Raw genomic sequence first — 13,436 nt, 5'->3', positions numbered from 1 at the left:
CAGTATTATTTGAATGGATTAAAGGGGTGGGAGCATCGCTGGAAAAAATGTATCGACTTAAAAGGAGACTATGTGGAAAAATAAAATTGAATTTGACCGAAAAATTACTTGTTTCTATGTTAGGCTCAAAACTTTTCAGACGATCTTCGTACTACAAAAATATATTTGATATTGCCGCTACCGCCTCTCCTGATTGGGCTGAAAAATACGTGCATATATTCATATCTAAGCATCAAGTACACTTATGGACATGATTATTATCTCATTTTAATTGTAAAAATCTATATTCTTCCCCACTATATGCATTTTTTAATAACATCAATTTGTTTAAACAAAATAATAATTTTTAATTATATAAGCGAGTTTATTCCTGTAAAGGATACGCTGTAGCGTCTCTTTCATGACATGGTATTATATCATGTACTACAAAAATATACTTGACAGGAGCCGCTACCGCGTCTCCTGATGTAAAGGATACGTTGTAGCGTCTCTTTCATGACATGGTATTATATCATGTACTACAAAAATATACTTGACGGGAGCCGCTACCGCGTCTCCTGATTATATGTATAATAAACATTATAGATTAGACAATTTAAACAATCATTTAAGTTATCTACATAATTTTGTCTAAATCTAGTCTTAGTAATAATTTCTCACATATTTTTCTCTCCATCAATTAACGCCGTGCTAATCTTGCTTTGTTGCAATTGTTCTTCAAATTTTCTAGTCTGTCGGCAAGAACAGCAATTATCGCAAAAGGATGCAGGAAATACCGATTTTATAGTTGCCTGCACACTCTTGATTAACTCATTAGTTTCTTCCTCCAATTGTTTATAGCTTTCATCGGCGTTTTGCAGCCACTCTTGCCAATTTATTGACAGATTTTCTCTGCCACTGGGAAAAACCTTTTTGGTCTGGTCGTTGAGTTTCAGCACCGCGAAGAATTTTTCGTCGCTGTTGCTGGGTGTCACATTGGCCACGCTTGCGATCTCGTAAGTTATAGGATAATCGTGTGAATTTTCGGTGGATACTCCTGCTAGCATATAATGAGCGTCCTTCTTTTCCAGCCAGGATTTTTTATCTGCTCTTGGCAGTTTCGGCGGACCTAAAAATTTTTCAAATATTTGATGAAAGTTGTGAAGCTTTCTGATAGTATAATTTTCTAATATTAACAAAACAATTCTTTGTCTTTGCATATACTACGAACACCAGATAACAGTGGCGATTATTTCAAATCCTTTATTAAATACATGGAATCAAAAATAAACGTTTCGGTCCCAATCGGACCATCTTCAGTATTAAACGTACTATTATGAATTAATTAGACATGATCCTATCATACGCAACATAATTATACAATTTAGTTAAGCCGTCAGTCTTACTTAAAAATAACTTCTAGTCATATAATTTTTAGCATCTGTCATTACATAAAAAATTTTTTTTCCTATTTTCTCCTAAAAAATAAAATCATGATTTTTTTCCTTTCCCGTCACTTATGCTTCACATTTTGCTAATCTCCTTTGTCACATCAAAAAATCCTTGTTGCATCACACAGAGTTACCAGATTCTGTGCGATTATGTTAATTTAACGTTACCAGTCATTTCTTTCTTAATATATCGCAGCTCAGCATAAAATCAATGATAGAACGCACCACAATTTGAACGATACTGAAAGTTATCCGGATTGACGTTATGAACTGGATTATGAGATGGAATATAGAATCAGGAAGTTTGCGTTCTAACATTGATTTTATGCTGAGCTGCGATGTATTAAGAAAGAAATGACTGGTAACGTTAAATTAACATAATCGCACAGAATCTGGTAACTCTGTGTGATGCAACAAGGATTTTTTGATGTGACAAAGGAGATTAGCAAAATGTGAAGCATAAGTGACGGGAAAGGAAAAAATTCATGACTTTCGTTTTTAGGAGAAAATAGGGGGAAAAAAATTTTTTTATGTAATGACAGATGCTAAAAAATGATACGACTAGAAGTTATTTTTAAGTAAGATTGACGGTTTAACTAAATTGTATAATTATGTTGCGTATGATAGGATCATGTCTAATTAATTCATAATAGTACGTTTAATACTGAAGATGGTCCGATTGGGACCGAAACGTTTATTTTTGATTCCATGTATTTAATAAAGGATTTGAAATAATCGCCACTGTTATCTGGTGTTCGTGGTATATGCCTTTCAGACAAAGAATTGTTTTGTTTTTATTGGAACCACGGTGTATTTATACTTTTAATATTGTTTTCTAATATTATTTATAACTTCAGAATTATTATATATATATCTTTTGAAATACGAATTTCTTATTTTTCATTAAGAAAATCAATAAGATATTGCACTATATTTTATACCATAAATTTTATATTCAACGGTTTCTGGTTTTTTGCTAAGAATCCTGAAACTAGATTCTTTACTGTCGTTTGCCGATTGAAGAATATTGAAATTTGCCGATTCCAAAGTTCTTTCTCTTGAGAAATCTGTATCTTTGAAAAGTTTTATGAATATTTATTACATCTGTATACATATATATATATATATGTATACAAAGGAAAGCCTCCTATTATGAGATAGGCGCCTAATATGAGATAGCAACGTTTCTGTTAAACTAATAAATGCTATCTATTGGTTCCACCATAAATTTATTGCTCTTGGATTGAAAACTATTTAGTAGGAAATTCGTTATTAGATCATGCCTGTAGTCATTGTAAAAAAAGATTTTAGAATTTGTATGTCTTCAAGTTTCATTGAGATAAGCTTTTAAACCTTGTTTATTATTTAATAAATAAATATTTGTCAACAAATTTTTCATGTAATGATAGAACAAAGTCGTACTAGTAGAAAAACACGGGATACGTTGAATTGTTTAATTATAGAAGTTAGATTTCATGATCGTAAAACCATAAGGCGTGGAAATCGTAATATGAAATATCCAAGATATTTCTAATATGAAATAATAAACCCATGCTCCTATGTCATAATGAAAATTGTTGCTAAAGTTTAAATGTTATGTACAATAATGAAAAGGACAACCGGAATGAACGTCGAGTGCTTATTTCTGCGATGCTTGATTCCAATTACCTGAAGATGAGTTCTGGGTATAATCTATCGCATGCTCATTTTTCGCGCACACTGGCTGTTTGTTTGTATTTTAGAAACATTTTACAAATACAATTTTTTAATTACAATACTCATATACTTTGCGTTTTACTATCGATTTCTCGGGGCATCTCATATTAGGAGCACAATTTTTTGACTTAGCGATTTGCTCACTTTTTACATTTCTTTAATTAAAAAAAAAATTGAATTAGAATTAAATTTTATATAACGTTATCTTAAAGCTTATTAAATTCCCTTCAAAATGACCTATTATTTTTTTAAATTCTGCCCCTAGACTTCCAGCATTTACTCAAAATGAACTCGATATCTCTTAATAGGAGCCTTTCCTCTATATATATAGATATGTACAAAAGTATTAAGCAGTTACAATTTTCTCTCATTTTACGAAAAGTTAAATATCTCGACGAAAATGAAGAAATCTCAGAGAGGTTTTCGACCATGCACTTTTTTTAAAGCGTAAGATAAGGCTTTAAATCTGCGTCTGAATCTTTTGTCTACGATTTTGTTCTTAAGTTACATAAAATTGAAAAATGATATCTTTGCAATATTTTTGTCTTACTTTAAAGCGCTATAGTTCAATAAAACATCAGCAAATAAAATTTAATATGAAAGTATCTTAAAGTAAGTTTCCTAAAATGCTTTTTGAAAAAAATTTGTACAATAATTTTTTTCGCAAAGATATCGTATTTTTTATTACGTGAAATTTTATTTGTACAAACTTTTTTAAAATTGATGATCGAATCAAGTTTTAAAAAAATTTGAAAAAATTTATACGAATCAAGAACATTATAACAAACATTTTTTCTCTTTTGTCTTTTTTCCCTATATTTTTAAATTTCGGAATTAAGAATTATTTTAGAAGAAGTAAGTTTTTACACAATATAAAATTTTGTATAATAAAAAATACAATATCTTTGCAAAAAATTAACGTACAAATTTTTTTCAAAAAGCATTTTAAAGTTTAGAAAGCCTACTTTAAGATACTTTTATATTAAATTTTGTTTGTTGACGTTTTATTGAATTGTAGCGCTTTAAAGTAAGATAAAAATATTTCAAAGAAGTAATTTTTAAATTTTATGTAATTTAAGAACAAAATATCGTAGATAAAAGATTCAAACGCAAATTTAAAGCTCTATCTTTATACATGCTTTAAAATGCGTGATCAAAAATCTTTTTGAGATTTCTTTTTGCCGAGATATTTAACTTTTCGTAAAATACGAGAAAATTGTAACTGTTTTTGCACATCTGTATATGTATATAATTACTTGATTGATTATGTACTTTGATAAATCTTATATAATTAATTATTGTGCTGTTACGTCCTGCCGTCCGTATTAGGAAAATTTTTAGTTTTATCACGCTATATACAGTAAGAGCAAGAAGTATTCAAGGAAAGAAGTATACAAGGAAATTTGTTATAAAAAAAGTCTTATTTATAGAAAATAAACATTAATTGGCAATTTTATACAATGAATACATTCTGTTCTAATATAAACAAACGAGCTTCGCATGTATTCCTGATTTTAGAAGCTAAATTTCTTGTTTGTACGAATACTTTTTGAGCATTCAAACAATACAATTTTTAATTTTCCCTTATTTTTCGGATGATATATTTTGTATAATTAATACATATTATTTTGGTATATATAATTTTAAGAAACATACAGTCTATTTTATTCTTTATGCATAAATTGTTAATTATCCAACAAGAAATGATCGTTAATTAAACGTCGAATCGACGTCAAATTGGTGTTAAAATCATCAAATTTATATCAATTCGACATCGATTCAATGACTCATTTCTCGCTGGATAATATTTACTTTTTAAAAATAAAGTTTTTTAAAAAAATATTTTCTCTGTACAAATACTTTTTGTATTCACTGTATTTCCTTTTACTATTTTGCTTTACATCATTTGTATGAAGAAATTAATTTCAATATTTTGCGTGAATATTCTGTGTGGAAATGTATCAAGGGATAGCATTTTAATAGTCATATTGCTGTTTATCACGCTGTACCGGCGTAACGCGTGCGTTGGCAAGCGCAAGCTAATCGAATCATTCGCAAGACACGTGACGCGTGCAGATGCCAAACAATGAAATTCTTGGAAGAGATAACTCTGTCCGGAATTGAGAAATTTATTCCCACGAACCGAGGGCCTTTATTGCATTGTTATCCTGCATAAAAATTATCATGAATTAGTTCGATTGAGACATTCAATCCTTGTAATCGCTCAAAACGAGCGTCGATTATCACGCACCAATCACGTGCCACGACGTCCATATCGCTCGTCACTCGAATTCCCGCACGAAATTTTAGTTGTATCCATTGTAAAAAAAGTACTACTGAGCACTAGGAGTATTTTGAGGCACTACTACACTACACTATTGTAGTAGTGCAGAAGTGTTCAGTAATGCTGAGTAATGCTAAGAACTTCCATATACCCGCGTTTCGGCAAGATACAAAATGCAGAAAATGAATATGCATCACAGAAACTAACTATTAATAACTTTATTTTAAAAAAAGCACTTTCAGAGACTACGAGCACACTCTGATCAAGTTAAGAGTAAGTTATTTCATTTACATATGCCTATTTATAGGGATCAGATTATTTTCTTCTTACGGAAAACGTGTCCATCTTGCGGCGATACTGCGTATTATGCCGCTTGCTTGGCGACGTTTATAGCGTACATATACTTTGCAAGCGGCATAATACGCAATGTCGCCGCAAGATGGACTCGTTTTCCGTAAGGAGAAAATGACGCGGATCCCTATAAATAGGCATATGTAAATGAAATCCATAACTTACTCTTAGCTTGATCAAAGTGTGCTCGTAGAGTCTCTGAAATTGCTTTTTTAAAAATAAAGTTATTAATAGTTAGTTTCTGTGATGCATATTCATTTCCTGCATTTTGTACCTTGACGAAACGCGGATATATAGAAGTTCTTAGCACTACTCAGCATTACTGAACACTTCAGCACTAGTACAGTTAGTGCCTCAAAATACTCCTAGTGCTCAGTAGTACTTTTCTACAAGGGTACAGGCTAAGAACGCTTATTATTTCGTAATTCTGTGTCATGTTCCTTATTTCTATCCAGTTCATTATTTTTATCGTTGTAATTACTTTATACAAGTCTGAAATAAGTATAAGCAAACTAATAAGCGAGCTAATTGTGTTTCTCACGAGGCGCTTGACGCGCGCCGACCAATCAGGGTCCTGGAAAAGAGCGGCTGAAAAAGAGAAATTAATTCGATCTTTCGAATCTGTATCAATTTGGTGCAGATTCAGTTACTTCTGTGCCAAAATCCAGTTTTTGGCACGATCGATATTTCTATCCAATGCCTACACAGTAAAAAATCGTGCGTCCATATGTAGAATTTTTCTTGTGTTACCACATTTTGATTATCACTTCAATGTAAAATCAACATATAACTGATATGTTATTATTTTTGTAACATTTTGATATGTGTTAGATTCATGTCACCTTTCTAACTTAACAATTGCGTATGTCAATTGAAAATGGAATATTATTTTGAGTGTTTTTAATACAATTGTTTCAATTAATCTATATATCTCAAAGTTAATTTAATATCTAAGAATTTTTTCATTCACATTACACGAACAAAAATGTTTTATTAACATTTTCTTACGAGTTACTGCGACTACTCTTCTATGTACTCTACTTATTTTATATGTTAGTTTTAAATCACTCTTAAAGTCAAAATAACAAATATAAATGTAAAGTATTGTGTCAATTATTTAACATTACTAGTTCGTTAATAAGTAACACAAGACGAATGAGTTGCTTTAACTTAAAATTTAGAGTGGATCTCCTGGGACATGTAAAAAATGTTAAAATTAACACTTTCTTTTTTACTGTGTATATTTTACAATGTGTTGCTGATTCCTGGAAAACCGAGCCCCCGTTTCCTCCTGGACCGCGTGCGCCGCCAACCCTATATAAACGCGACGAAAATCGCTACTTACGTCATTACGATTCAGAATCTCTGTTTGGAATAGGACACTTCGCTTTAGGATTAAAAGATTATCTCAAGAAATAAAAATTTCTGAAAAAATATATATGGTTTCGTTTACTTTCGCCATTTGTCTTTTTCTTTTTCTCCAAGAAGGCTGAAACGCGTTTGAAGGAGCTGCTCAGTCTTTTTCTTTGTATATCTCTTGTATGCATTAATAAATCCACATCGGTTATTTCGTCAAAATTCGCTAATGGCTGCGTTAACAAGTTAAATTTTGCTTTTCCGTAGAATGATTAAAAGAGAAAACCGCGCAGGTAGACGAGTGCAACTAGCTAGACTTTATAAGAATTTTATTTCTTCCAGGGAGATCAACCCTTTCGTCTTCTCTCGGAACTTTTCGGACCCCCCAGGTTGAATTCCAAAATTAAACTCTGTCAACTCGAGTATTATTTTATCTTTGTCGGTCACCGAATGTTGAATAAAGATAAAAGATACTCGGAATTGACAAAGTCAAGTTTTGGAACTCATCCTAGGGCATTCCTCGTCCTCGCACGAGCATGAGCCCGTCGACAAGGAACCGCACGTCCTCCTCCCCTCCCCCCCAGGGAATCGAGGGTATAACAGTCTCTCCGTCTGGAGCAGCGTAGCGCGAAGATTGGGCGTATGCCCATTGCTGCCGGAGCACGTATCCTACGTCCGTCTCGCAACCGGCGCACCAACCTATCGAGACGATCCCTTCGGATCATATTAGATACTCCGGTCGACTGGACCGTAACTTGCGTTCCGACAGGATCAGTTATCGTAAATAAAATATAGCAGATTATTTAGCCCTCTGTTCATTTTTTCTCTCAGTCCACATCTTTTCCCATTCCCTATTGATGCGAAATGTTGAAAAAACTCGAATTGCTGGGATTAATTATAAATTTTCTTACTCAAAGAATGTAATCTGTTTGAATCAATTAATTGTTCTCAGAAGCATGAATGCTAAAAATCGAGTTAATTAACGCTCTATATCCCTATCAAATAAGAAATTAATTGTACTCAGATAACATTATCTTAATTTTCAAAGTACTAAATCTTAATATTTAAAGGAATTAATGATTAATATTAATTTTCAATATTTCGACTCAATTAAGTAATCAAATATTCTTATAAGAATGTTTTAGGAATTCTATAGCATGCGATACGCCGGCGCTTGTAAGTCTTAAGGCCCGTCTACAATACACGGAGTAAGAAGTAAGAGTAAGAAATTGACCAATCACAGTCGAATGTGAGAAGAATAATCGACTGTGATTGGTCAATTTCTTACTCTTACTTCTTACTCAGTGTATTGTAGACGGGCCTTTATAAACAATCCGTCACTTTTCCAATCCCCAATCCACGCACACGCGCTCACGCGTCGCACCGTATCATCTATCTCTCGATCCCTGTACCTGGCGGCGTTCGTAACATAATTTCAATTTTCGTATACAATTTCAATTGTTACCACCGACGGACGTAACAGTGTAACGGTGCTATTAAACTACACATTAAATATAGCTAATTGTATACTTAAAAATCGTATATATATATATATACTTACTACAATTCTATATTTAATTAATCTATTAAATATTTTTACCTTTCTGATGATCATACATAGTTGAGGAAATTTTTTTTAATTCCTTTGTACCGATTTCTTTGAGATGTTCAGTGGAAATATCTTTCCTCCGCTTTTTAACATTTGACGTATCATCAATAAAAAACTGGCCATATTTATTCAGTGATAAGATTACTTTCGGAATTGCAGTTAATTTACAATATTTTCGCCATTTCTGCAAAGCATTTCGATAACCAGCCCAATCGGGACGCTTAAACAATTCTTCCTTATAAGGACAAATATCTTTTCGCCTCGCCAGACATGTTATTAGTTTTGCTAAAATATGTATTATAGTTGTAAGAGAGTAATAATATTTATTTAGTTTAACAATAAATAATTATAAGATAATTATTAATTGATGAAATAATATTGGTAAATTTGTAATAATTATAATACGTATCTAATAATGTGAATATTCAATTATAGTTGATTAAACTTTTTAATATTTTGAAATATAAAATTACGTTTCGATGGTAATCTTGGTATAGTCACTGCTGGCAATCTCTTATGTAATTCCTTCACTGTTTCTGGCAATGTTAAAAATGCAATGGCCGACAATATTATTCTCTCATTGCAATCGTAAACTTTCTCTGGAAATTAAATAATTCTATTAAGAATTACGTTATTAATTCTTTAATTTAAGTTTTAAATAAAAATAAAATCTGAAATATACTATATCCCTCTTCACAGAAATCATTTCCCGTTAAGATTTTGTAAATTTCTCGTAGAAAATCGACGCTATTCAATTTGCATAATTTATGTAATTCTTTTATAGTACTCGGTTTTAATTTAAACAACGTTGAAATGACGCCAATAGCTATTAGTGTCGTTTGCGTGCCATTTGCTTTTGTCTCTTCGTAATCGGTGAGCATTATATTTTCCAATTTCATTAAATGCTTCAACTATGAATTTATATAACTTAATTAATAAAATCATAGTACGTGGAAAGAATTACTACAAATTTATTTTAGATAAAAATCTCTTAAATACTAATGTGCATTCAGTACACAGTAAAGCTGTTGTACACTATTCTAATTTAAATGTAAAAGTGAGATATCTCAATTGATAAAATACCCAATGTGCACTTTATCAAATAGCACAATAAAATGTATTGAATATTTTGCGGTTTAATTCATTTCTATATTTTTATTAAACGTACATCTTTATGTCGATTTTTGTACAATTTTTAAAGTGCACTGAGTGCGCACTAGTTCTGCCAAAATGAAAAACGCTATTAGATCGAAAGACAATATTTTACTTAATGAGAGAATGAGTTCAACTATAATATTTTACAGAAAACAATCTTTTATCACGTTTTAATATTGAACTTTATTTATCGGAACAAAATTTGTATGAGATCACTCATTTTTACGTTCATACTTGATCCGGGGAAAAATCTTGGTACCATCGTGGATATTTCGTCAGTTTTAATAAGCGTTTCTCACCTATTGAAAAAAAAAGAAGTAAATAATATTATTAATATATTAATTTAAAACACACAGTTACAAATTTAATGTTAATATAATATTTATATTACACTTTTTCTAAATTAAATTCTTTTTTTCTCTTAACTATCTTTATTATTCCGTCCAATATTAAAATAATATAAGTATTTATACGAAATAAAATAAAATAAAATAATCATATTTTATTTATATTACATTTTGTTAAATATTGATCTTGTTGTAATGCTACAGTCTTAAAACATTTTTTTAATTTAGTTTAATAGCGATCGGACGCACTGAGTACACACTAGTGCATATTAAAGCCGTTATACAAATTGATGTAAAAAAGTGTGTTTAATATAAATATAAAAATTAGTTAAACCGTGAAGTCTTCTATACATTTTATTGTGCCATTAAGTAAAATATATGTTTTATAATTTGAAATATTTGTATTTTACTTTTACACTTAGATTAATCAGTATACAAGGGCTTTTTTAATATGCACCAATGCTCATTAATGCATTCAAACGAATTTGCTCTTAATCCAGTCTTGTATTTTTGTTGTTAGAAAAGGCTTACTTTTCTTTTTTGCTATTTTTATCGCCTTGTTGCTTGCCTCCTTATAAATTCTTTTCTTTTTTGCCCAGAAGATATCCTTTGCCAATACAATTTCATCTTCCAGATACTGCCTTATAAAGCGATTATTTTTGCGGATCTGGAAATAATTTAATCCACCGTTCTTTAATGGTCGTTGCTGTTTTTTTGCATCTGACATTCTTGTTTTGGCTAGTTTCTTTTTCTCCCGAGAAAGTCGGGACATGGAAAATTTTATTTGCATTTTAGCCACCGGACACTCGTGCACAGAAGTTATTGCCTTTAGTGAAGATTTATAGGGTGGCTTTCGTTGATCGTATTGCGAAAGAGGATCGAAATGATCCAGAGAACAACAAAATCTGAACGGCTTCAGCTTTGAATTCTTCTTTGGCCATTTCTCTCGAAAAACAGTGTTCAATAAATAATTACTTTTTCTTTTTGATGTTAGCAAACTGTAGATAAGATATGAAAATTATCTGATTGGTGTTAACAGAATTAACACAAATTATAAAATTAATTAAAGGAAAGAAAATATCTTCAACTAAAAGAAAAAATAATAAAATTAAAATTATATATAACAAAATTTCTATTAATGTGACTTTATGTAATTAATAATTTCTGCATAATAATTTAATGTTTTAATTTTAATGGCATTGATTGTTTACTTTAAACGTTGGAGCGAAAGTCTCGTGCTGGAAATCTTTAAAGAAATTTTAGACATTTTTGAAGCAAAGAACTAAATTGATCTTCATTAATAAACTATATTTTGGGATTAAATTAAATTTTGTAATTAATACAAGTAAATTTATAAATGGTTATAGAAAACGTGATTAAAATGCAATAGGTTATGTTCGAATGAATGAAGTAAATTTAGAGTAAAATTTTTACTTTATTTTGTTTATAACTGTAGCCTACTTTAGACGATTTACACTTTGTATCAAATTTTAAGATCGAAATTTATTTATAATATTTTAAAGATATAATAAACAATCTTATTAATTGTTTCTATTAATTATTTTATTTCATATTGTTATATATTTTATTTATGATTTCTTAATTACTATAATTATAGCCAAAAGTGAAAATATTTTTCTTTTTCTTATATACTTTAAAAGAGAAGTATCGTGCTAGATCCGCGAAATTAGCACACTACATTTTCAGTTTTGATTTTTAGTATAAAAAATGTAGAACTTTTTTTATTTTTATAAGAATAACTGTAGAATTATGAAAAGTACTACTGGAACTGTCATTATTTTTGTTATATTAATAGAATGTTCTGTTAACTTCTGCATAGTATTTTATATTTGATGATTACCTTAATTACGATCTTAAGATTATAAACAAGAACAAAGAAAAACGTGGTTCAAATAAAAACACAACAATTTGTTTGAAAGGCTTATACCACGAACGCAAGATAGCGAAATTTAAATTTTATTAATGTTTAATACATAGTGATAATAAACGTTTCGGTCATTAATCAGACCTTCTTCAGTATTAATAATTTTTAAAACCAGAACTTAAAATTCGCAATTCTATCAATTTACCTAACATGTTAAATTTTTTATTTAAACCTTTGAACTTATATTATTAATAATCAATTACAATATCGTTCTAATCAACGCATCAATTTCTACGAAATTAATTCAAAAACCTTGTAGTCATACGATAATCGATTTCATGCTTTATAGAACTAATGTATTTGTTTCTTAAGTCACATCACCACAAATATTTGTTTTGCACAGAGTTGCCAAATTCTAATAAATTAAATAAAATAATCGGTTATAAACTTACATATTATAAATTGAACAACAACTAACAATGTAATATCGTATCTGTGCAATCATGTCAATCGTATTAAAAGTCAATTTTATCCTCCAATTTTAATATTTAATAATCGAACACAAAGTTTCAAAAATCTAATGTAAAGCAAATTTGAATTAAACACGTATACAGATAAATGAAAGTAATACTGCGCGGTTTTTGATGCGCCAAATTACCAATTTAATTTGTTTCTATTACATCCGACCTATTTGTTCGAATGTGATTCGTTACTGACGTTACTGTATTGATACATAGGAATTATTTGTTCGAACGTTTTGATTCCTTCCGAGCTTCTTCAGCGAAATAATTTCCATCGAGCGTATCCGTTGACAAAGTTTTTATAAATAAACCGGATGAACCTCTTCTAACTTCCTGATTCGAAGTGTGCGACATTTCTTGAGCACGTGTCAACAATCAGATACGGAATTTTTACATCATGCATATGTTAACAACATACAAAAGTTTTAAAATATTGACAAGATAACTCGAAAAGTACTTTATGAAAAATAACTTTAATGTAGTGTTTTGAAAAGCTCTTGACACTAGTTATTAGATTCTGAAATCAAAAGTTGGGTGTAATTCGACACCCAAGGTCAAACTGATTAGTAAACATCTTTTTAAACCCTACAATTTTTGTCTAAAGCACTTTTCTGTAAAACTTATATTTTCCGAGATATTTAGATCTTTTTGGGACACTCTGTATACCTATATTACACGTATATTATATACAGGGTGGGGAAAAAGTATGGAAGCAAACAATTATTTCCGAAACTATTCATTTTTCGACAAAATGTCTTAGACATAATTTTTATGGTATGAAA

The 13,436-nt window shown here is 30.2% G+C and overlaps 1 protein-coding gene across 1 annotated transcript in view; it reads right to left on the bottom strand.

Moving 5' to 3' along the window:
* Positions 1-11,642, bottom strand: part of LOC108762268 (uncharacterized) — a 17,167-nt gene extending 5,525 nt beyond the window's left edge. Inside the window, exons 1-8 of the mRNA XM_018509200.1 lie at positions 11,460-11,642; positions 10,780-11,246; positions 10,136-10,200; positions 9,429-9,657; positions 9,220-9,345; positions 8,738-9,031; positions 2,372-2,503; positions 661-1,108 (exon numbers count right to left, since the gene is read on the bottom strand). Coding sequence (XP_018364702.1) covers positions 661-1,108; positions 2,372-2,503; positions 8,738-9,031; positions 9,220-9,345; positions 9,429-9,657; positions 10,136-10,200; positions 10,780-11,246; positions 11,460-11,515 — 1,817 coding nt within the window. The 5' untranslated portion in view covers positions 11,516-11,642. The remainder of the gene's footprint in view (positions 1-660; positions 1,109-2,371; positions 2,504-8,737; positions 9,032-9,219; positions 9,346-9,428; positions 9,658-10,135; positions 10,201-10,779; positions 11,247-11,459) is intronic.
* Between the last annotated feature and the right edge of the window lie 1,794 nt (positions 11,643-13,436).

This window comes from Trachymyrmex cornetzi, unplaced genomic scaffold (assembly GCF_001594075.2).
Source record: "Trachymyrmex cornetzi isolate Tcor2-1 unplaced genomic scaffold, Tcor1.1 scaffold287, whole genome shotgun sequence".
Classification (NCBI taxonomy): Eukaryota; Metazoa; Arthropoda; class Insecta; order Hymenoptera; family Formicidae; genus Trachymyrmex; species Trachymyrmex cornetzi.
This window is presented reverse-complemented; position numbering and strand designations above follow the sequence as displayed.